General features: G+C 27.3%; 1 protein-coding gene across 1 annotated transcript in view; it reads left to right on the top strand.

Annotated features, from left to right (window-relative positions):
• The window catches only part of Rbp6 (RNA-binding protein 6), a 967,859-nt gene that overhangs the window by 890,379 nt on the left and 49,730 nt on the right, over window positions 1-27,750 (top strand). The window contains exon 10 of the mRNA XM_075364169.1: window positions 24,557-24,622. Within this exon, the coding sequence (XP_075220284.1) occupies window positions 24,557-24,622 (66 nt within the window). The remainder of the gene's footprint in view (window positions 1-24,556; window positions 24,623-27,750) is intronic.

Raw genomic sequence — 27,750 nt, 5'->3', positions numbered from 1 at the left:
ATTTTAGTTATAATATAAAATACACATAATTTTTTTTAACTTTAAAAAGTTTATTATCTTAAGTTATATACAAAATACGCAGTACAGGGTACATACCTATAATAACTATAATATTTAACATTTATATTTCAAAATTATTTTTAAAAAAAGGAAACCACGCGTTTATCAGTATTTTAAAAAATTTTATTCCCAATACTTAAATTGTTTTAATTGTAATATTTAGTAGTAATTAACAAATATATTATATACGTTTTTCGTACATCTTAAAAATATGTTTTTTCTTGCTTTATAAAATATTGTAAAGTTATATATTTACTTTTAATTTGGATTTTTTTTGTTAATATTCTTTTTTAAAGTAGGCAGACATCCTTTTTTTTTTTTTTTTAATAGACTCATTTTTTTATCTGTTTATAAGGAGAGGAAATGGTAAACTTTTAATAATTTTTAATGTTCAAATTATTATTATTAATGTAAAAGCCCATTCTTTTTATATTTTTTATAAGTTCATGATTTAAATCTGTTTACAAATAATACATTATTCTACATTCTACAATTTTACCGACCGTTCTAATATCCGTTTAACATCAAAAGGAATGCTTAATTTTTTAACTATTTATGCAGAATTAAAAAATAAATAAATTTTTAGGTCAATTTTATTTTAACACATCCGTGATTTTACATTATACAAATAAGACATTACAACAATCTCGTGTGAAAAACAACACTCCAGCATTTCGGCATTGTCATCTTCAGGAAAAAAAGAGTAGAATTATATGATTAATTTTTCGAACGCAAACCCATTGTAGTTGGACTGCTAACAACAATAAATTGTTTTTTTTTTCTGCTGATAGTGCGTATTAATGTAAGCAATCCAATCTTTTAATTTCTAATTAATTTTTCTTTCTAATTTTCATATTAATTTTTTGTGTTTATTTTTGTTTTATTTTGTAATAACAAAGTTTTATCAGTTAACGTATATATTGTTAACTCTCAACAATAATTCTTGCATTCAATAATAATTTTCCTTTTTTTTCGAGTAGCTAAAAAGCTGAAATTTTTCACATTTATTCTTTGAAATGATCTCTTAGAAAAACAAACAAAAATTATTTTTTTTATAGCTAAAATATTAAATGTTGACATAATTATTCGTAAAGGGATCCTCAAAAATATAAGCCTACATTTTTAAAATCCATAAAATTAATGATTTTATATTTCTCACTTGTAAAGAATGTGTACTTCAGTTGGTAACGTATAAAATGATTTATCAATCTATCCTTTAAAAATGATTAGTTGAGTATTTACTGTATTTTCATAGATTATTAAATGTTTTACTTAGTTTTAATTTTTTTCATGAATTATATTCTTCTTTACATTCAGAACTCAAAAAATATCAAATATATTATTGGAGAAAACATTAATATTTCGAGTAATATATTTTTTAATCGGAGAAATGGAAAAAATATTTTTAAAAAGCATCGAAGCTAAGAGTTTGGTTAGATAATTCGTGCAAGTTCTGTGTTTTAATGATTTCGTAAACGAAAGTACTTTTTCTTTATCACGAAAAATCGAACAAAAATACTGTTATTTAATATTTTAATTACAAACTTTTTATCTTATATATAGAATTTATCAAATGTATAATATTTAATAGATTATACATTTTAAACAATCTCAGTAATAACTGATCTGAATGATAACTGATTAAAAACTTTTTCGAAAAGTTATTCTTGACATAAGTCTAATTTTTAAAACCATTCAGCTTATGTTATTTATGGAGATTCACGAACGCATTCTACCAATATTTCTGAACTATACGTTTGCTTTGTAGATTTATCATTATAATCGCTTTTGTAATCCTTTACATAGCGAATGACTACCAATGTTTGTTTTTGTTTCTCTTTTTTTCTTATTTCTTAGTACTCCAATGTTTTGAACTAAATAATTTTTCTTTTTTCTATTTTAAAGAAAATAAAAAATTTTTTAATAGCTTTTACATACGAATAAACGATTAAAACTCTTTTCTTAGTCATCGGGGCTGGTCTAGTAGTTTACTCATCGACGCAAATCCGCTGTTTAACAGTTGATTTTTAAAGTCGAAGGTTCTGAGGTTCGAATGCTAGTAAAAGTTAATTGTTTTTATTAGGATTCGAATACTAGACACTGGATAATAGTATACTTTGGTGGTTGGGATTAAATTAACCACACGTCTCAGGAACAGTCGGCCTGAGTCTGTACAAGACTATAACTCATTTGCATCCCATACATATCACCCAATTCTCATTGAAACGTGGGGGGATTGCTTATTGTTCACTAATTAAACAGATTCAGAAGTACACATTAGGAAAATAACTAAAAAAATAAACTTTCTTTTCTAAGATCAAATTAAATTTTTAAGTAATTTTAAATTATTTGTCAGAAAGGGAAGAAAAATTTTAAAAACATAATTAATTTTGTATTATACAATATAATTTTGACATTTCTTAATGTAATAACAAATTTAAATAATTTAAATTAATTTGGTGTTAGAATTCGAAGTCCAAGGTAACTTCTATTTTTTATTATTTAGCTCGTGAAAGACGTAAATAAAAGTTTAGGTTATGGAATGCTTTTAATTAATGTTTATAATTTCTTAATTATGTGCAATCTATTTAATATTATAAAGAAATTTTTACTTTTTTAAGGTAATAGAATTATAATAAATTCTCAAGCATTGATTTATTACTTTTTCAGCTTACCTCTAACAGAAATATTAGGTTACTTTCACTATTTACGCAGTGTAATTTAGTTATGTAGTTAAAATTTGTTTTTGATTTCAAGATTTTACTGTCATTTTAAGCAAAACTGACACGACATTTAACATAAACCTATAGCCATAATTTTTAATTTTAGTAACAGTTGGTGCTATTCAGTAATTAAAGATAGATTGTATTTTTTTTCTAACTCAAAAATAACCTTTGTATATTTTTTCGAAAACTGTAATAAGATTTCATTTCAAATTAGATTTCTTAATTTTTATCATTTTTATTAATATAATTTTGATTTATTTGGAAGTTTTTTCAGACCTAATAAATGATATGCTTTGATTTATAATTTATCAAAATTTCATACATAATTCTTTGTGAAAAAAGTTTTTCTAAAACTTTCATTACAATATCTTGATGTTAAAAAATTTTCTCACATTAAAAAATGACATAAACAAGAGGGATCTCATTTGAGATATGAATTTTGGATATAAATTCAAATTGCCAGAATTAACTTTTACCAGTGAATTATAATGAATAAAACAATCGTCGATGACTATCTTTAAGAACGAAAATACGAGGTAATAAAAGAATATATTTAGATCTATTTAATTATACAATTAGAAAAAAATGTTCGCGATCAAAAACTCTGAAACAGTTAATTGCTAAATCTTGATAATAATCCTAAATATATTTATTTATTTTGAAATCTTTATAATTGACGTACGAGTATACCCGTGATCTTAAAATCAAGGAATTATTTTTATTTATTTATTTATTTATTTTTTTTTTGAGATTAGGGCCAGAAAAATATTTTTTTGATCCAGCTTCTCCTTAATAAGTTTTTCTTTTAATTTTTTTTCTGATATTTATAAATAAATTAATTCGTTTTATTACTAGTTTAATAAAAATTAACTTTATTTTATTATACTCCAAAAATACTCGTTATTATACAAGAAATAAAAAATAACTTTCTTTCGGTAAAATTATTAATTTTAGTATCTTTGAAGAATTTTAACAAAATATTACCATTAAATCATTATTTTTTTCATACTGCTAAAAATTATCGATAAAAAACATATATTTTTAATTCTAGGTATACATACTAATGTTCATCAACAGCGTTTTGTTTCCACTTGTGGTTTGTTTATACGTATGGAAAAGGTGTAGATTTAAAACTTCGCTTTTTTCTCGTATTTTAATATTTTAAACTAATAAAATAGGAGAAGCTGTTTTCATTTATTCTTTAATAGCTTTCTTGCATTTATTATTAATATTATTTATCGTGCTATATTAATTTAAATAAAATACAACATAAAATTTACGGTGAATAAACTTTGTTTAAACTAGTTTTCATTAATTAATTCTAGTTCTAACCAGCTTAGTATTTTCTACAGTTCATATTATTTTACGAAATTTTATTCCACCAATTTCGTTATTTTTTCTTCCCTGAATTTTTTTTTAATTAATGAAGTAATTACTGCAATAATCATTGATTTTATTATAATGTTTTTAATGTTGATATTACTATCTTATTCTTAATTATTAAATTCGATAGCGGTTAGAAATTAAAAAAGCAGTATTGAGATTCCATTAATTAAAGATTTTTCCAAAGTAAGTAAATAAATATATAACTAAAAAATAAATAAGAGGCCATATTCCAAGGTTAGGTTTACATTCGCAGGGTTTTCCGGATTCAACTACGTTCCGAACCCCGCTACCACACCATCCACCCCGAGTGCCGCTGAGCACCCACGGCCTGCCACCACCGGATATTATCCTGACTACCAGAGACCAGACGTGACACCCAGTTCGCCTTTACCAACTCATGGAAGGAAAGCACCCACACCTGCTATGTACTCGTTGGAAGACAGAGTTAAAACATACGTAACAGGTAGGAAAATTCTACTACAGACGTCTGTCTCTTGATCATGTGACTACTTGACTGCTTTCTCTTATCCCCTCCAATTTAAAAAAAAAAAAACATAATAAAATAAACCACTTTTTCTTTCACTATCTGGCTGTGTCTCTTTTATAATACGCGTACTTGTTTGCTTGTGGAAGACGCATTCAGTTATGCCTTACAACATTCTTCCATCACGATTCCGGTATGATCAGCGCTCTGTCACATTCCCTCGATATATCTGTATTTTTTCATCTGCTATATTTTCATTTCTCTCATCTGTCTTCAGTCGTTCTTTCCTTACTTTTTATTCTAATACTAAAAGCATTATCACTATACTTTTGCTTTTTCTCTCTTATCTTACTTTTTTATTCATATTAAAAATCAGATTTTTTCTCTATATCATTTCCCATCATCTATTATCTTATTTATTTTTTTTTTTTACTTCCTTTTTACTCTAAATAAATGTACTTCATTATCTTTATTCCTATTTATCACTTAACATTAGGATAGCATACATTAGACACACATACATAGAATAAGTTTGTAACTTCTGTGTATATATTTATTGAAATAAATTATGTATTACTTTATTGAGTGGGAAAAGAGATAAATTGTTGTTTTATGACAGAATGGGAAATACGTTTTAGGATTATTTTTTCAAAATTATTAACAAATAAGAGTTGTAAAATCGTTAGTATATTTATTGTAAAGTGAGGCGAGACGTTGTAAAAGGTTTTTTCACTTATCTACTTGAAAATATGGCTGATAATACAATTATTATGACAGGATTTTATAAAAAAAAACGTTTAATAACATTTGTTATAACTAACAATTAATATAACTTAATTCACCAATACAAGTAAATTTTACTCTAACTTTCAGGAACGTTTTAGTTAACAAAAAAATAGTGAGTTTAAAAAAAGAACATCAATAACGGTTTCTAAATTTAATATAATTAATAATAAACAAAACATGATTTATTTAAAACTAAAAAATTTTTAATGTTAGAAAAAATACAAAAAAAAAACACTATGTTTACAATCAATCGTTACTAAATTACATTAACCCATGTATTGGGCTGCCTCCAATTAAAATTTCATAATTACAGAATAATATATTCGAACCAAGATCCTTTTACTTGACTATATAAAAGGCTACTTTAGAAGACGGAATTCGTTTAGAAGTTAGAGATTACATCTATGGAAAGAATTTTACAAATATTTTTGTTTTAAAATAGAGGAATTCAAAAAATGTTTGATTTCTGATAGTGGAATTCTTTTATCTGAAATAGAATAGAGGAGCTTCACAAATACAAAATTATATTTTTTAAAGTTAAGAAATCCTTTTTAATCATTATAACGAAGATTTTAATAAAATTAAAGATTTTAAAAAACTTTTCTAAATACAAAACACATTAATTTCGTGTAATTTTACAAATACTTTTTTCTTCCTATTTTCTTTCCAGTTACGAACTATTTATATTAACAGTTTCTATTGATGAATTAACTAGTCTATCTAGTCTAGTGGGATGGTCTAGTGGTTAACTCGTCGCAAATCAGTTGTTTAACAGCTGATTTTCGAAGTCGAAGCTTCTGAGGGTCAAATTCCAGTAAAAATTAATTGCTTTTATATGGATTTGAATACCAGACATTGGATACCGGTATAATTTGGTGGTTGGGATTCAATTAACCACACGTCTCGGGAATGGTCGGCCTGTGTCTGTACAAGACTATATTTCATTTGCATTTCATATATTCTCAACTCATTGGGACATTGGGGATTGCTTATTGTTCACTAGTTGAACAGATTGCAACACAGACGTAATGAAAAACGAAAGCATCTTTATAGTCTTTCTTTTCATTACTATTCTTAGTAAACGATACACATTTTTTTACTATGATAACAATTTTCACGGGTAATATCGTCATAGATATCTATTTTTTTAGTTAATTTGATTATTAAAAAAATGTTTTATCTCGCTTGATAAGTTTGCATCAGTTTTGGTTTTTCTAATCGGATTAAATAGCCTCTAACATAGACTAGATTTAATATTCTTAAAATCTTAAATATGCAGTTCTCATTGATTCGTATAGTCTAATATTCCGTAAGTCCTCAGATAGCTAGAGGCAATTTTGTCTTTTGTAATAAGGTGGTGATGTAAACAAAATATTCCTGTGCAAAGTAGGGTTAGAGTAAGAATACCATTTCTACTGTGGCCGACAAAATTCTGTACATATTGTTTGTCCTACAAAACAACCTAGCGTCTGCAGCGATAAGAAAACTAATTTAGAATAAACAATTTAATATTATACATTAAATAAAATTGTAAATAATGTTAATAGAATTGGGATGTGTTTACCCAGCTTTAATTGTTCAAGTACCCAGCTAACTGATAACGGAATAGAATGTTTGTTTATCAAAAATAGATTTTTTAACTTGTTATCATTGGATCAACAGACCAGAATTGAACGGTGGACAATGAAAATATCGAGGAAAAATAGATGTTAATAAATAAATAATTTGAATGAGGCTCAAACTATCATTCCTCAGCTTGATTAAAACTAATCATTTGATAATTTTTTCTTGAAAATTTTTCAGTTGTATTAAATTTACAGGATTATAACCAATTAAAAATACTATCCGAAATACATAATACACTTTGGAATTTTTAGGTAAAATGTAAAGTAAATTTTATATATTTCCAAAATGAATTGATACACTACCAATTCATACAGTATGATTAACATCATAAAAAGTTTGTCATTTTATAAGTAACCTTTCTTGAAATCTAGATTGATAATAAACGTTTTCCGTATCAAAGTAACATAAATAAATATTTATTCTTTTTTACTTTTTTTCTTTTTACGGATCTGAATTCGAATCACAGTTAGGCTTGATATTTGTAATACGCTGAAAATAACATATAATTATATCAATATTTCCTTAACGTTTTAAAAATATTTTTTGTTATTATATATATTGTTAAAGGGACTTTTTTCTTTTGCTTTTTTCTATCTCAATTTCGAAATATTTTTTTAGAGTTACTTACAATATTACAGCTAAATTTTTATATTTAATTAATTTTAAACATCTTAAAACTTCTTTTATAATTACAGTTGTTATTTTTGTTTTACTCTTCTATATATGTAAGCTACATATTCTTACAATTATTCACGCATATTTTTTTTTTACGAAACTATATAAATGTGAAGTTTGTTAAAAAACAGTTCGTACTAGTTGTATTGAATACATGTTTAAATTTGTTATATTAAACTTTAGCATCCCCGTCGTGTCTTTTCCCCCTCTTGCTGGTACTTGCGTTTCCTGTCGCAGTCAATTTATTTTTATTTGACGTTTTTTAGTCAAATAACCGGAGTCAGGTGCACCCAGTCGCGTCTCATATCTAGCAATACAGGCTGTGTTGGTTAAGTTGCCACGCCGTACACTGTCGCAAAACTTAAAAAATCAAATTTCAAAAACCCAAAAATAGTTTATAGATATTTATCTGAAGAATATTTTCAAGCCCGAATCTAGTGAATATATCGTTTTTATATTCGAAAATGGGGAAAAGTTTCAATTTTTTTACGTTCCTTCACCCATTTTCAAAGTCGAATTTCAGAAAATTGTAAAAGCTGGTGGTTAGATTTTCACATGAAGATTACGTACATCAGTAATCAAGTGATATCTTCATTTGTTAACGAAAGTTTAAAAAAAAGAAAATTCAAAATCCATTTTTACTCTGTAAACTCGGAATTCAAAAGAAGTAGAAATTTGTTTTCTGATATTTACATGAAGATTACACACACCAAAAATCAAGATGATACCTTCATTTTTTACGGAGAGATTCAAAAATCAATTTTAAACTTGGAATTTCAAAAGAATTGGTTTTAGATATTCACATGAAGATTACACACGCCAAAAATCAGGTTAATATTATTAACGAGGAATTAGAAAAAAAAATTGGAAATTTCTTTTTACTCCATTTTAGCTCTTTACACTTAGAACTTCAAAAATCCTTTCTTGGTGTAAATCCTTTTCTTTAATATTTCTCTTGTTTGTTTTAAATATTTAGTCAAGCTCTATTAAACTGCAATTACTATAGGTTCATTGTTTATTACATCTATCTGTCTTGTTTTTCACACTACCGCCAGCTTTTAAATAAATATGTCGCATTAGCAACACTTCCTCGATGAAGAGTTAATTAATAACGAGGGTTATTATATTATACTATTTACCGAACATTAATTCTTTCTTTCTTTGGTATTCTATTACCATATTACTTTCCAATAGCCAACAACATTTAGCTTCGATATAAGCCATACGTAGACTTTTTAAGTAGTTTCGTGGTCTAGTTGTTATATAGATTTGTTTATGTTGATCTCTTTCTGTTTTTTTAATTTTCTATTTATGTTTATAAAAGAATCACAAAAATTAAGAAGCTTTAGTTATATTTTCATTAAATAAATTCCATTTTATTTTTTAAACTGAACAATACTTTTTTAATGCATTTTATTACTTTACTTTGTTTTTTTTTTGGGGGGGGTTACAATACTACCAAACAAAACATGATAACATTATTATATATCAATCTTTTAACAATTTATTTCTGCTTTTTTTTGCTTTTTTTCTTAACTTATTTATCTAGATAATATTTTATTATGCTAGTTTGTTAGAAAAAAGAACGAAGGGCGAATTCCTGATCTGCTACCCGCGAATTAATCCAGATAAATAAATTCACGATTAAATTATTATTATTTATTTAATTGAAAATAAATGTTATTATTATTATTATTATATATAATAAAAAAAGTTTATTTTAAATAGATAAATATCATAGAACATTTTTATATAAAATTACAGTGATTATTACGCTGAAAATACAGACAAAATTATATTATCTAGGTTATATTATGTATTTCTTTTATTATATAACTGTAGTTAGCTTAGTTAAAAAATGTTGAACTTATTTGTTAGAATATTAACTTAAAATTGATAATTGATTTAGATAAATATATTTAGGATTTTACTTTCGCTGCGAATTTAGCTAGAATAGCTGTATTAAAGGGGAAAGTATGGGGATTATGTCAAAAATGGGGTATCGGTTTTTTTGCGAATCTTTACGTTTTAGTGTCCAACTGGTTCATCTAGCATACGTGTATACTAAAAAGCATACGAGTATGTATGTATAGATGTATGTGCGTACGTATGTACGTACATGTGATGCGCTGCTTTTGATCTTATATTTGACGATTGATCAAACCGATTCTCTTCGAATTTGGCTCAAATATTTTTATGAGGCGTTGATTTATTTTTTTTCAAAATTCGTTAAGTGGTCATGGGAAAATATCGCCAAATAAATCCAATCTCAATTTTTGTCAGACGCATTTTAAAGAAAACTTTATTTTGGAAAATTTATTATCCACATTGCGTATTTAAATAATTTAAAAAAATATATTTTTCGAAGAATCAACCCCCACCTTTTAAAATTGAAATATATCTTTTTTGTTCATTTGTTCTATCTCCATTTGGTTTAAAAACAATTTTCAAAAACTTTTTGAAAATTTATAATTTATAAAAAGATTTATCAAGAAATATTTATAATTTTTTTTCAAATTTTAGAGCCCGGATCTAAAATGCAGAAAAGTTTAAAGTGATAAATTTTCTGTTTTTTAACCTGTTAATGAATATTTTTAGAAAGATTTGTCTTGTAATTTATTCTCCACCTCTAAAATATAATCTTTTTTTTGGTCTAACTCAATTCTCACAATATATATATATATATATATATATATATTTAATTATTTATTATGTCATTAGATTAGTAAAGTTTCTTTTGTTATTTAACTGACTGAAAAGGTTAGATAAGAATGGAACGGATGGTTACAAAAACTGAATATAAATTTTGTTTGATTACCGAGTTGAAAATTCCACAATTAATTTCTTGTATGTTGATTTAGTTATCTATTGTTCTCTGAATTGATTACTTAAAAACAACTAATTAGGTAAATAAATTTTGTATTTCGTTTTATAAAGAACTTTATAGGAATATATTAACTTTACCTATTTACTAAATTATCTAGGTTGTTTTTAGTACCGTGTATAATATGTGAATTGTATGCAAAACAATGCATATATACTGTATTATAAGCATGAGGAGGTTAGACAAACAATACATTAATATATATATATATTCTCTATTCTATACGAACAATACCTGGCCGTTTTATCGCTTGTTATGAAATATATATATATATGTATATAGAGTTAGAAAAGGGTATATTCTCAATAAAGGGTGAGTTTTTTCCGGCTTGTCAGGAACAGACTCGCGGGAGAATCCGTGATCAAAGACCACCTGAACGATTCACCCGCTTTTACCTCTGTTTACCTAAACTTGACAAAGAGAATCCTTGATGTTGGACCCTGATTGAGTTCCCAAAACGTCGACTAAAATGTTTTAACTATCACAGCATGACAAACGAATTTTTTTTCATTACTCTATTTTGTATAATAGTGAAATTAAAAATTTCTTCTAGTCTTTTCTTTTTTATAATTGTTTTATTCCTGTTTGTTGATATTAATTAGAAATTAAATGGAAATATTATACATATATAATAAAATACTTTTATCTTTTATTACACTAAAGTATTTGTATTAAATTTATATACATTTAAACGTATAAATATGGTTTGACATGAATACAAATAAAATTTTCCTTTTTTTGTTTTATTCATGAAGTTAAAATGAAGTCTAAAATGTTAAAACTTTTGTTCTATTATTTTACTACTATACTTCTGGGGTAATTATTTTAATTATGTTCTTTACTCATTTTTTCCGCCTATTTTATATTGTTGTATAATTTCATTTAAATATTAGTTTGAATATTTTACACAAAAAAATGTATTTTTTTAATCTTATATTTTGCATAAAATATATTAAAACGTCTTTATTTAACTTCTAATTGCACAAAAAAAAGCTGAGAAAGTATTGGGTGATTTTTCCGGCTACTAATAACAAAAATTAAGAGTTGCAGCCAAAAAATTAAAAAAAAAAACGACAATATATATTTTAGAGGTGTGGAATAAATTTTATGAAAGGTTTTCCAACAACATTTATATATAGGTTAAGCTTAACAAATTTTCTTGTGTAAATTTTTCTCTAAACCTAATACTCTCTTCGAAAAAGTGTAAAATAAAAATAAATTTGTATAGAAAAAAATTTATTTTTCTTATTGTAGACTTTTTTTTAGGCCCGGGGTCTATAATTTAAAAATAATTGTAGACATTTCTTAATAGCTCTATATATGAAGTATAAACTTTAAAAAAATTGCAAAAAAACAAAAATGGTACTAAACAAAAAATGTTAAACGAAATGTCAAAAGTTAATAAATACATATCATTCGAATAATGACTTCATATTTTTTTAATCTTAGTAAAGTATCAAATTCTTTGTCAATTTTAAACTACTCATTTACAAAGCTTTTATAATCATTTTCAGAGCAAAACAATCATTCCATCAGAAATTACAAAAGGTTTTCCTTAATATTAAAAATAATTTGTTAACTCTTACGTTATTTTTGTTGACATAATTTAGTTAAAAGCTTCAATAATGTGAGGTTTTTCCAAGTCATTTTTTTTAACAGCGTAATTAGTCTGTTATTTTTTCCTGCTCTCTGTATTCATTTATCCTTTTCAGAACATTATATTTCATACTCTACTATTTTCTTAATCCATTCTCTTTTATCCGCTTTCTTGCCCTCTATATTTTCACTCCATATATTCTTAAAAGAATATTTTTAAAAAAATTAATAATTTTATGATTTACTTAATTATAATTATGAGAAAGTCAAAAGTAATTCGAGTAATATTTTTGTCCTATTATATATGACGTAAACATAATGTAATAGCAGAGATTAGGTAATATTTTTAAAGAAATGAATACGAAAGCAAAAATTTTTTTAAAAATAAACTAAAAAATGAAATAATATATTATTAATAGTAATAATAATAATAATAATAATAATAATAATAATAATAATAATAATTAATAGACCCGAATTTATTAATAATAATAAATAATAGACCACCGAAGCGGTTGTTCTAAACACCAACCTACAAGCGGTCGCCGTTAGAATGAAGCGACCGCTCCAGATCACTGTGTGCAGCATATACTTACCGAATTACGATTGGAATAAGGATGACATAGAAAGACTAATTTCCGAGCTTCCCCCACCTGTCTTACTGGTGGGTGACTTTAACGCTCATAATTCTCTCTGGGGATCGGATCGAGTAGATACCCGTGGAAGAGAACTGGAAGGGTTCCTGATGAATTCAGAACTTATTATTTTAAACGACGGATCAGGAACCTTTTTCAATGCCAGAGATGGATCGACGTCCTGTATAGATCTTGCACTTATAAGCGGATCGATAGCACCGAGGTATAGCTTCCATGTCATAGACGATCTGCATGGAAGCGATCATTTCCCGGTGCAAATTGTAACTGATGTTACAAGAAAAACATATCCCGTCTCTAAAAGATGGTTATTTGATAAGGCAGACTGAACGAGCTTCACAGCTAAAACGATACTCCCAGAAACAACTGGAGTTATCGGAGACGATGTCGACGCCATAACAAATGCAATAATTCTGTCGGCATCGAGATATATAACCAAAACATCTGGGAAACATACAAAGAAACCCGTTCCATGGTGGAACGATGAAATAAGTGAAGCTATAAAAAGAAAGAAAAGGGCGTATAACGCCTTTAAGAAGCGTCCTAGTGTAGAAAATCTTGTTGCCTTTAAGAAATACAGAGCGTATGCAAAACTTCTTATGATAGATTCGAAAAAACGATCCTGGCAGCAATACGTGTCATCCATCGACAAAACTACTACTGCATCAGATGTTTGGAGGAAAGTGAAGGCGATTTGTGTGCGTAATGATTTTGCTCCCATAACTAGCCTTCAAGATGATGAAATAAAAGATACTGCATATGAAATTGCAGAGCTGTTATCCAATCACTTCGAAAAGGCCAGCAAAACGGCCAACTACGAGGAAGGTTTTCGAACCAAAAAAGAAGAACTCGAAGGTCTACTAAATTTTAGAACTGAGTATAATTACTCATATAATGTACCATTTAAAATGGAAGAATTCGCGAAAGCGTTGGAAAAAGCAGGTAACACAGCTGCTGGTCCGGATGAAATCCACTATAATATGATCAGGCAGCTGAATACCACTGCAAAGCGTAGATTATTAGAACTTTATAATAAAATATGGCGGGATGGAACGTACCCGCAGCAGTGGAAGAAAGTTCATGTTGTTCCAGTACCAAAGAAAAATAAAAATTTAACAGACCCCAATAGCTACCGTCCTATTTCTTTGACGTGTGCTATGGGGAAAATATTGGAAAAAATTATTAATAATCGACTCGTCTGGGTTTTGGAAAAAGAAAACCTGATATCACCGTAACAAGCAGGTTTTCGACAATACCATTCTACCACTGATCAAATGATCAGCTTAGAGGACATTATATATAACAGCTTTATTTCAAGGAAACATTGTGTCGGAGTCTTCTTTGATCTTCAGAAGGCTTTTGATATGACCTGGCGTCATGATATAATGCTCCAGATACATGAATGGGGCATTCGAGGCAATCTGCCTATACTCCTCAGCAACTACATGAATGACCGTACCTTCCAAGTACGCGTCAACAATGAATATTCATGTGAAAGAATCTTGGAAAATGGCATACCGCAAGGTTCGCGGTTGAGCGGTACCATGTTTACCATTGCCATTAATAAATTGATATTAGCCATTCCAGTAGAAATCAGCAAAAGCGTCTATGTTGATGATCTGGCAATCGTATATGCCAGCAACAAGACTGATATGGTGAGGTACAAATTGCAACGAGCGATCAATGCTCTAAATGAAGTTGCAAAGAATAACGGATTCCAATTCTCACCAGAAAAAACGTGCTGTGTACACTTTTGTAGGAAGAGAATTCCTCATCAAAGTCCTGCGTTGACAATTGATGATAATACAATACAATATAAAGACAACGTAAGGTATTTAGGACTAGTATTGGATAAATCCCTTACATGGGGATTACATATACAGGACTTGAGTGATAGATGCAAAAGAGCCCTAAACATTATAAAATGTTTATCGAACTTAAATTGGGGCTCAGAAAAAGAGACATTATTGAGATTGTATAAAGCATTGGTTCAATCTAAACTAGACTACGGATGTATCGCTAGAAAGTCGCACTTAAGAAAGTTAGACGTAGTTCATAATAGCGGAATAAGATACGCAACAGGTGCTTTCCGCACAAGTCCGGCGGCTAGTCTGATGTCTGAAGCCGGAATAATGCCACTACATTATAGAAGAGAGATCCTCTTGTTAAGATATGCAGCAAATATATGGGCTTTCCCTGCTCATATAAATAATAAATTGTTTACGAATCATCCCATGGCTGCATTATACGAACGTCGTGCTACCTATTCCAGACCAGCCGGAATTAGGTACCACGAATTAAGAAGAAAATATGAAATTGCTATACCAGAGACTCTAGCAATTTCTACTAGAGAAATACCGGCATGGCTCTTGCCAGCGGTAAATACAAGTTTGGATCTCTCTCAAGGAGAAATAAAAAGGAAACCAGCAGTGATCATCCAGCAGGAATTTTTGGCAACCGTCAGTAATTACGAAGAACATATTAGAATTTATACTGACGGTTCTAAAACCGAACATGGTGTTGGATGCTCGATATATGTAAATGAAGAAGCCCACTTTTGGAGACTGCCAGATGTGGCCAGTGTCTACACGGCAGAACTCACTGCAATTCAGCAAGCTCTTCGCTACACTGAACACTATTGCGAAGAGAGAGTGCTAATATTTTCCGATTCATTAAGTGCACTCGTCGCAATTCGATGCGTATTTGTATGGACTCCGGAGCATGCTGGTATTACAGGTAATGAAATCGCAGACGAAGCTGCCAGAAAGGCAACAGTCTGCGATGATTTGGATGCATTTCCTGTAAGAGTGGCAGATGTTAAAAACCGTCTAACAAACATAGTAAAAAACAAGTGGAATGCTGAATGGAGGAGATTAAATACAAAATTAAACACAGTAAAATCTTCTCCTTATAAATGGAAAAGCGACTATAAGTTGACTCGCCGTGAACAAGTAGCGGTGACCAGACTTAGAATCGGTCATACGCGATTAACAAATTTATATTTGTTAACCGGCGAAGTGAGACCAATGTTTGTAATAAAACACTGACAATCAAGCATCTTATAGAAGAGTGTACCATATATGAGGACCTCAGAAAGAGGTTCCGTTTTAGAAATAATATTACTGCTGATCTGGATAATGGAAATGAAGAAAATATAGTTGCATTTTTACACGCCAGTGGACTTCTTAAAAGTCTATAAAAATGAAAGTTTAAAGCTGTGACAAAAGAAACTCTAAGCGGTATTTTATATATATATATATATATATATATATATATATATATATATATATATATATATATATATATAAAGAAAAAATGGTATTGATAAGTTTAATTTTAATTTTAAATGTATGCATATATACATAAGGGAGTCTTGAAACGTGGCACGTATAGTGACGGGAGGTAGCCCTCTTGCCTAGGCCATTTTGGCTCACCTGCATTCAAGAGCAGTGAGTCGGGGTGTGTCCGATGATGGCATGGGGGACCCTCAAGGGTGGATTGAGGGCGCGAGGCTGTGGGTGTACGCTGTGCATGCCTATAGCCTGTTTATAAGAAGGATTCAACTGCCACGGCACCCTGGCGCGACTGATATACTGCTCAACGGCGGTTCTGGTCGCCCCGAGGGTGCTTAAACAAACTATAAATGAGACTCGTAGAAGAAAGAAAGAAAGATACGGTAGGATAAGTTTTAATTTTAATTTTAATTTAATGGTCTTTTGGGAACCTATCTCAAATTTTAATATTGGGGCCCTTTACACCCCATAAGTGTTTGTGATTGTCCTTGTCTTTATGTCTTAAATGTTTTGTGTAGTTTGTGCTTTTAAATAAAATGTAAGGGCCCTTTACACCCTTACATATGACGATCCAGATGGTGATAGTAGTTTCTTTTAAAGATTGTGACGAGGGCTAATGACCTTAGAAGTCGATGCCCATAAAAATTAAAAAAAAAAAAAATTAAAATAATTAATAGAAATTATAAATAGAAAAAAACAGGTTTTTTTTATAAAAATAAATGAGTTTTTTTATATAAATTTTGACGAAAGGTGTAGAGTAAAATGAGTAGTTAGAGTAGGAAATGAGAAAAATTTAATCCGGGATAATAAAATCATTTTTAAATATAATTCCTAATAAGAAAGGTAAATTTATAAGGTATGTGGAGGTTGTTAGAAAGGGAAAATGAAGAATGATTAAAAGAGGAGCATATAAGGAAACATATAAATTCACCTGGAATAGAAAATGTTGAATACAACAATGATGTGTGGACTTGATATCAAATACATTACATACAGATTAATTATTATATTTTCTTATTATATATTATTTTGTATGTCTTAATAAAAACGAAATAATAATAATTAATAAAAAGTATTATTTATAATCATTCACATAGCAAACAATCATTCCACCATCAGAAATTATAAAAGATTTTCCTTATATTAAAAGTAATTTGTGAGCACTTATAAGTAAAAAAAATGTTTTAATTTCCCGGCGAACATAGCTAGAATAGCTATGTTAAGGGGAAAGTATGATGATAATATCAAAAATGGGGTGTCGGGTTTTTGCAACTAGGTGTCGGGTTTCATTCTAGGGTCCAACTAGTTCATCCAAAATACACATTATGGAACGAGTGTATAATGTGATAGCCATTAATGCACGTATGCAAAGTAAGTTACGATTCGAGGCTTGGCAAGTGTTATAAACTTCGCAAGAGTAGCCATTATAGAAAGTTGCGTACCGTATTTTTTCTACGGCTAGGAAATATTAAGATTATTGATTTAAATCAATAATAGAAAACATTTTTTACGGAATATTTTTTTAATTTTTCGAAAAACATTAAAAATGCATTTCTGTAGCAATAGATTCATTAGTCATAAGTTCTGCCTTTTCTTTAATATCGATCGGTGTTAAAAGATATTTCTTCCTCAGAATCCGACATAATTAACAAAAACATACAAAGTATAATATAGAAACTTTCCTCTTGCTGATGTACTTTCAAATTAACCTCTGCTAAATCGGATTAAAATCAGAGTAAAAAAAACAGCTGATACATTAAACAATACCCACTTCTCGTTGGCTTTTTATTGGTTGAATACCTTTATCAAAATGAAAGTTTGTTTCATAATGGATCTCATTGCCGTGTAATTCAGACGTTGTAGTACAGCTGTAGAAAAAAAACATACGTATGAATTGCATATGCTTACGTATGTGTCTTGCACACATACTTTTGGCTTTATATCTCAGGATTGATCAAAGCGATTTTCTTCAAATATGGCCCAAATACTTTCATATATGAAGCATTGATCATAATGATTGTTTTTAAAAATTCTTTAAGTAGGTTGGGGGATATCGCGAAAAAACCAATTTCGATTCTTTTTCAGAGCCACTTTAAAAAAACTCTACTTTTTTCAAATTTGTTTCCTACTTTACGTATTTAAATAATTCAAATTCTTTTTCAAACATCAACCTTCACCTCTTAAAATTGAAATATGTTTTTTGCTCTATATCCCTTTCTTTTAATATATAAATAAAGTTTTTTGGTATTTTGTACATCACACATTGGGCTAAAAAAACAGTCTACGAAGTATGTGTTTATTGTTTTGTTTCTTTTGCCGCATTTCCCTTCGGTTTTTAATATTTTTCAAAACTTTTTTGGTATTTTATACACCATAAATAGAGCTATTAGAAGTGACTAAAATTTTTCAAAATAAAAAATCTGAAACACAGAATATTTTTTTTAAAAATGTTTACCTTCTTTTTTATTAGGGGGGGGGTGTTAGTTTAGAGAAAACTTTACTTAAGCAAATGTTAAGTTTAACCTATATATGAATATTTTTAGAGGATCTTTTTTAAATTTTACTCTCTACCTCCAAAAAATAAACCGATAAATTGATCGGATAAACCGATGTTTATGAAATTTTGCACAGAGACTCTGTATATAGGGCAATTTTTTGGTAAAGGTTTGGAGTCAGTATCTCCAGGGGGTTACGTAGTTTCTTTGTGGTCAATTTTCTCAAAATTTTGGAAAAATTTATTTCCTTTATTTCACCTGTTTTTTTTTTGCTCTCTTTTAATTTTTATTATTAAAATTCTTTTTTTCTCAAATTATTATTTTTTTTTTTTATTATTTTTATTATTAAATCACATTTGCGATTGTGAGTTTACTATTTTACAACAAATATTATCTTTTAAAATAAATTATACAATAAAAACGAGCTAAAAAAATTACATTTTTCTTCTACTTTAAGAATGTTTAAATAGCAGTGAAAAGAAGTTAGAAATATCTCATAGGAAGAGGTGGATAGATTAAGAGAGATATGAAAAACAGTAGGGGTAAGTTATGAAATATTATTTGTGAATAATTCCCACGTTAGGACAATCATAAACAGTAGTCAAAAAGCACTATAGAAAATAGGATAAAATGGTTTATATAACGTGACATGTAAAGGTTTAAAGGAAGGGTAAAAATGTTACTCTGCGCCTCTTTAAAGAAAACTCCAGTAATTCTACTTTTACGTAACTAACCAGTTATCCTATCCGACCACAACCAATGTAGCATTATAACCACCCACAGAGTTCACCTTTCCTCACTCCCCAAAATACTAACACCATCATCACCAAGGAAGTTTTATCAAATAATAAGAGCGCAGTCGTAAACCATGTTACATTGGGGTGAAATATTTTTTGAGATCAACATCACAGAGTTACGTTAGGTATATATATATATATATATATATATATATATAAGGTATGGTAGGGATGTTTAACGCCGCGAGATAAAGCTTCGGCCACCCGTTCTTCGCTACCACTTCCATTGGTTCCTCCCAGCAGCATCCTTTCTAGTATACTAAAATTTTAATGGTCTTTTTTACTTCTCTCTCGTTCATACATATATACATATACGCTTGCACACTTCCTTGCTCTTTCTCTCGCTCTCTCTTCGTAAATTTTATCCATATACTCTCTTCTTTCTTTTTCATTATCATACGGTATCTGCATTCATAACTTTCCTGTTATACATACGATCGTATACATGCAACACACACAGGTATACTAATACCATTCATAGGTTAACATTTTTAGTATATTACATATTAATCAGAATATTTTGTCTCTCCGATAAACTTACTTCTTTATGGATATTTTACGATATTATACTTTGTATCAACATTATGTAACCATATATTGAGCTACTGAACATTAAATCATAACATATTTATGTTAATATATATATATATTTTTATTTTAATTAAAATTTCATTAAGCTTCTTATTTGTAATTTATTAACCAATTACCTCGATTATTTTATATCAGATTAGAGTATAATAAATTGCTATATTTAATTCATTTTTATAGGTAACATAGATTATACATTTAATTTGATATTAATATTAGCTATGAAATAAATTGAAATATTTATGGTCGATAGCCTCTTGTTATTTTTTGCGTCTTGCTTATTCAGGACATACTTTAAAAACACCTTGTAGAATAAAATGTGTAAAACCCATTAAATTTACAAAAATCTTTGTAGGGATTTTTTCCCCTCCATCATAACTTTAGAGCTGTGCTGCAAGAAGGAAAGTACGGTAATCAGTCAACAAATATGGTATAGATCTTTGCATTTCTTAACGTTTCATAACTCCAAAAGCCAGAAACCTTTCAGGGACTTCAAAAAATAGATTGGAGATAATGTTCGTAAAAGCGTACGTATGTACGTGTGTTGGCGTATTTGAAGGTTAATAACTTATGACTGGATAAACCGATTTTAGTGAAATTTGGAACAGAGACTCTGTATATGGCGCAATTTTTTATTAAAGGTTTTAAGTCAGTATCTCCAGGGGGTTAGATAGTTTCTTTGTGGTCAATTTTCTCAAAATTTTGCAAACATAACGCCACTTTGTATTAAACTCCATATACACGTACTGATTATCTTACTTTTTTTTTTAAACTTGCTCCCAAATTCTCCCTCTTCCCCAAAAATCTAAAATGTTATCTTTTTATTTATTGCATATTTTTTGATCGAATCTTTTTTTTCCTAGGCGTAGTACTATGCAAAAACAAAAAATACTTTGAGGGCAATATTGTGGGTAGGACAAGCGATCAAAGTTTAAATCATTAATTTTTTTGATTTTTAAAATTTTTTTTTAAATTTATTTAAACTTTTAATTATAACATTACTGTAAAATTTTATCTTAATTCACTTCCACCCCAAAAAATTAAATCTTAGGTAAAATTTTATTGGTTGTACATTTTTAAGTGGAATTTTTTTAGTTTCTTCAATTTAGTAATAAATGTTGGCAAATCAAAAAATTTCTTGGGAGGTGACGATTTCAAAAATTGTTTAAACTTCTTTTATCCGTCATTAATTTTCCATTATATAAAAATAAATAACCAATATCAGGAAAGTATAACAACTTTGTTGGCAGCTTTTTTTTTTGTAGAGGTAAAAGTATAAGAAAAATAAATAAAAAATAAAAACTCGAAAATTGAAACAAGAATGTATACTCATTAAGAATATAATGTTTTGTATTTTACTCGCTAAGGATTAATTTTAACGGAAATTTTATAGGCATAAAAATTAAAATAAATATAAATCGATTCTCATAAGAGAATTTATTGAAATAATTTTTAATCTGTTCTCATCTGAAGAAATCAGAATTTTTGTGTTTTACTCATTGAAAATATATTGAAATGCACTTTAATTAAACTTTACTGCAGGCAAGAGTTTTTTTTTTTTTAATGGCACTAAGTAAATACAAAATAATAAAATCAGACTGAGGTTAAAATATTTAAATAAAGTTTATATTTCTTTTTCTTCTTTTTTAATATATTCGATATTTTTTTTAATACTTTTATTTATAGTCGCACTACAATTAAAGTAATTGGCGACTTATCAGGGTAATGTAACTGTATCGGTAAATTTGCAGTCTTGAACAAACTCAGGTCGACTACTCCTGAGACGTGTGGTTAATTGAAAGCCAACCACCAAAGAACACTGGTATCCACGATCTAGTTCTCAAATCCGAATAAAAGTTATTACCTTTATTTAGATATAAACCTGAGAACTTCGACTTCGAAATCAGCTGATTTACGACGACGAATTTACCGCTAGACTAACCCGGTGGGTTGATTAATTTATTTTAACATAATCTTAGAAATCATTTTTTTGACATATTTTATATATTTTAGGAGGTTTACTTTATTATTTATATATTTAAAAAAAGAGCAGGATTGGATCCTAAAATACTATATAAATAAATTTTTTATATATCTATTATGTTCTAATATTTAATTAACCTAAATATATAATTGTTATGAACTTTCTTCTGAACAAAATAATTAAATAATTTTAATTGTAGAAATTTTGAAAAAAATATATATATCATTAAGGAATGGAATTATTAAAAGAATTTTTAATTTGATATTTTATAAATTCTGTTATCATTTTATGTAATTGTTATATTTACTGTTACTATTTTTTATCTGTATTCTCTAATAGTTGTTTTTTTTTTATTATTATTAAAAATAATACATTAATACACTAGAAATCAAAGTATTAAAATTTATTATTTTGAGGATTTTTAATAGTGATTTTATTTTCCTTAATAACATTCAATGTTTTTTGTTATTATAAATTAACTCAGTTAAAAAATCAACGATTTGAAACTAAATACGCATTTAGATTGTTGATGAATCATCATCATCATGTAAAGCAATAATAGAAGAATATAATTATAAAAATTTTGTGTAAAAAATAAGAAGATGGAATATATAAAAAATTAAAAATATAATGAATTTAAAAAGAAAAAAATGTTTTAAGCAAATTTTGAATCTTTACCAAAAAATAATTCTGTCCATTAAAAATAAATCTAGAAAAAAGAAGCTTTAAATATACGATAGACAAGCCAAGTTGATAATAAGTAAAAGATTAGTTTTATAGATTACTAACATCACCGTCGCGGCTTCGCCCGTTCTATATGATTACTTGCGTTTCCCGTGGCGGTCAATTTTTTTTATTTTATGTTTTTGGTCAAGTAAGCGGAGACAGATGCAGCCAGTCGCGTCGCACATACAGTAACAGTCGCAGTAGCTATGTTGGTTGAGCCGCCGCGCCGTACAGCGTTGTATCCCTTAATAAACGAAATTAAAAATGGTTTTTAGATTTTTATCTGAAAAGTATCTTCAAGCCCACACCTAGTGAATATCTCATTTAATATAGTCGGAAATGGGGAAAATTTGCAATTATTGTTCAAAATATTTTACCTTTCAAGGTCCGATTTTCAAAAAATCTAGATATTAATTTTTATATATTCACATGAAGGTTACACACACCGAAAACTCAAGTTGGTATCTTCATTTGTTACCGAGAAATTCAAAAAATATTAAATTTCATTTTTACTCTATTTTAACCCTTTAAACTCGGAATTTGAAAAAATTCTTTCTTAATGTTCACTTTCGCTGTAAGAACATTTTCATCAATTTACCTTCAGTTGTTTTAGTTGGGCGTTGATTATGAATCACTCACGACATGTTTTTGTAGATATTATCTAAACGTTGTTTCAATTTTCAAAGCAAATTTGAATTTTTGGTTAATAGTTTTTTTTTTTAAATAAAATAAATGTGTGTTTTTTGCATCATAAATATTTATTTATTTTTTTAAATTCATGTTTACTTTTATTATTAACATTTTTGAGTATACTATAATGGTTTTTTTACAATCGAAATGCGTATCTTATTTAAATTTCTACTTTTCGTAAACTGTACTTTTTAACGTTTTCCCTTTTTTGGAATTGCATTTCAATTATTATTTCTCATAGAGAGCTCTTTTTATTTATTTTTGTAATAATTTTTAAAACTAAACTAAAATTCCAATATTTCATAATTTTATATTTTCATTTTAATTTGTATAATTGTAAAAAGTTATCAGATTTGTCTTTATATTACTAATTTTTTAAATCATATTATTATTATTAATAATAATAAAGATTTGTATTTCATAGGATTTATATTTTCATCTCGCTCTTTTAAAACGTCATTAGTAATTTATTTTGATGTAAAAACATCTTATAGAATATAGAATACATCTATTTATGACTTGTAATTTTTCCGTTTATAAAATGATGACAAAATGTTGTAAAATTTGAATTAACAAATCGTTCGTTATTTTAATCATGAAAACAAATGTTTTACGACCTCCTTGTATATGTGTGTGTTTGCGAGCACTCGCGCGCGCTCGTGTGTGTGTGTGTGTGTGTGTGTCTCTCTCTCTCTCTCTCTCTCTCTCTCTCTCTCTCTCTCTCTCTCTCTCTCTCTCTCTCTGTGTGTGTGTGTGTGTGTGTGTGTGTGTGTGTGTGTGTGTGTGTGTGTGTGTGTGTGTGTGTGTGTGTGTTTTATACTGATTGTGATAAGTGCACGATATATTCATAATTTTCTAATATTTTAATACCTGTTAAATTTTAATCTTTAATTTCAGTGGATGTCATCTTAAATTTTGCTCTAATATTTGCTACTGCCTGTACTCCTGTATACTGATTTATAATCATTGTTTTAGTTCAATATAGATACTTTTTATTCTTATGTATTGTTAATTATATCTTATTACTAACAATTTTGAATGAATGTAATATATATCCACTAATCCTTACTAATACAGTTATGTGTTATATTTTTTTGTCTCTAACAGTGGATCTTACCAATGGACAACTGACACCTAACAATAACACACCATTGTTAACACAGGCTCTTTCAGGTATGATTTGAAAACAGTTATAAATTAATATTTAATTGCAATTTTTTTTGTTGATATTGTATTTTGTCTTTGGAATATTTATTGATTAACATTTTTATGGAAGTAACTTTTGCGGCAAAATTAGTAGATCTATAAATTTTATTTTTTTGGTGCGTGTAGAAATAATACTTTATAATCATGGACTCAAAAAAAGTCAAATTTTCGAAAAATGTTTCATTAATTGGAAAAAAGTTGTAACAATAAATTACAGTTCCCCATTTAAATTCTAAAGAAAAATTCATTACATATCTATTCGTGTAGCAATTCTTTTTTATTGATTTTTTATGGATAAGAAAATCCGTCCAATCTGTATTTTATAAAATTGTAATCTCTATAATGTAAAATAACTTTAAAAAATATAAAAATAACGCTAAACAAAAATGTATTTTCCCGAAAATAATTTTCTAAAAATCAACTGAAGGCATTAAAAAATATTTTAACAAGCATTGCATAATCGTTTAGCATAATTAATATTGAAATATGAATAATTATTATCTCTTAATAACAAAGTAAATGTAAAATTGTTTCGAGCAATTCGACTCCACGCCATCTGAATATAAAATAATGAAATATAAAATCATAGTAAATGTTTGCATCTGATTTCTGTTCAATAATTTAAATAATGAAAAAGACTAAAACTGTTGCAAACATTTTATTTTACATTTTACTAATTTTTAGTTATCATTTTCCTAATGATGATCAGAATTTCCGAAAGCGCTCAAGCTTTTTCATTTTTTAATAAGAGGTGTTTTTAATCATTATTTTTAGTAAATCTTTATCGAATCATGTCATTGAAAAATAATTATAAACTTTGAAAGTTATTTCTTTAAATTTTAAAAAACATAAAAAATTGGAATCCGTATTATGGGTTTTTTTTAGCTGTGAAAATTACGTAAATATATTAATTTTAAATAATAAACCAGATGAAATTTTTAGTTAACGTAACATTTTAATTTCTCTTCTTATAATGCTTTTAGTTGTTCTGGTTGGCGGTCATTTACATTTTGAATTTTGGCAAACAAAACAAAAAATAATGATTTATAAATAAAAATATACAATTCATTATTTTCAAATAATATATATATATATATATATATATATATATATATATATATATCTTCCTAAAATAAAATAAAAAAATACCAGTAATTTATTAGTTGATTGCAAAGTATAAAATAGTAGCATCAATCAGTGAAAACTGTTTTAAAAACAACACTGAAAGTGTTGTAAGAGTTTCAAAGAAGTTATAATTACCAAATTTAGTTTGGTTTATCATTAAAAATTAATACATTGTACATCCTTTAATTAATTTTTCCTGTTTTTAAATTTCTTGTGGATCCTAAAAATATTTATTTTACAAAACACCAATAAAGTTATGTCAAAAACATTTAAATTGTTTTAAAAGCTCAATTTGGAATATTGTCTATGGATTTTTCTATCATGGAAAATGGTGACTTTTCTCTCCGATTACACTGGTTTAACTATTTTAATTGCCAAAAATATTAATTAATTATTTTTTTTTAATTATTCCTTTATATTAAAATTAATTTTTTTTTATTTCCTTAGTTATTTTCTTTCTTAAAAATCCCTGAACTGTTAAATTAATTAAACGTAGGTATTTTAATAAATACCTATCACTAAATATCTTAATCCGTTTCATAGCTCTAATCAACGTCCCTTAGTTTTTTCAATATTTTGTTTTGTAATACCATATACCAAAGGCTTCTAATATTTAACTTTCTGGTTTCATTACTTTTATTTATATTTCTTGACCATAAATCGTCAGCCTTTTTTTTAATCTGTTTTTTTATTCCTTAATCTATTTTACGTTGTAAATATTTTTAATGTATTAATATGCATGAATAACCTATAGCATATAGCAATTTACATCATTATTTATGGTATATATCTTGAGCAGGGTGCATTTTTCCTTTACAAGCTAATTTGTAACACTTTCCTTAAATTATTTTTATTCCATATCTTGTTTAAAAATATATATACATATATTTTACTTACTCCACAGATTGGTTTTTAAAATACTGCATATTTTGAATTGAACAAAACATTTTCATAATTATTTCATTTTAATGGCTAGAAGTATATTAACTAATTAAATTAACAATTAATATATTTCACCTTACCAGCACGTTGATAGGTTCTCTAGATCTCTCAGCCGAAAGATCTAGGGAACGTATGAACGTGCTAGTAAGGTGGATTATATTAATTGTTAATTTACTTATTTAACATATCAGCAGTACCATGTTTGAGAAATTAAGTATAATAAGTTTGCATGAAAATTTTACGGAGATTTGTAGAAATCAGTAAGATATATCGTTGTTCTGATTTACTTTTTTTATAATAATATTAAATATCATTAGTATGTTATATTTTCCCTTTTGAAATTTTAATAAAAATCTTTTAGCATATAAATTTAATCTGAATTTTAAATAATTATCTCGTTTATTGAAATTTAATGTATTAAAATATTTATCAACTGGTTGTGATGTTATACATATTTAATACTGCTTGCATGTGTACGTATACATCTAAATAAAATATTACAATGCTTTTATGTAGTTATTGTTATATAAACATAACATTTGCTACGTATGCATCATTTACCATTTATATTGCTTAAATATCATTGTGGTTTTACAGATCATTGGTCGCAACAGATCTGTGGTGATGCATATTATAAATTTAACATTTTGATTTGACTTTTATGAATGCCTGTATAACCAAACATAAATATATTCTGTTATTGTTACTGATAATTTAAAATTTTAACAATTCTGCATTCTGATATCGAATAATTTTAATAATAATAATTAAGTTCTATTTTGATTATATTTTTTTATACGGAAATAATAATTTCCCGTATATTGATTTTTTCTTCAATTTTTTACCATAATTTAACTAAAATTTTTATTCATTTAATTATCGTAGAAAATTATCACTCATCACACCGTACAGGGCTATTATTATTAAGATTTATTTTGAAATAGTTTGTAAAGTATTTTCGTTGTTTGTACTTAATAAACGAATAATTTTCAGTTATTCTATTGATTTTTATAATAAAAGCTCTCAAC

Source organism: Lycorma delicatula, chromosome 4 (genome assembly GCF_047948215.1).
Source record: "Lycorma delicatula isolate Av1 chromosome 4, ASM4794821v1, whole genome shotgun sequence".
Lineage (NCBI taxonomy): Eukaryota > Metazoa > Arthropoda > Insecta > Hemiptera > Fulgoridae > Lycorma > Lycorma delicatula.
The sequence above is the reverse complement of the archived record's forward strand: the minus strand, read 5'-3'. Positions and strand labels throughout refer to the sequence as shown.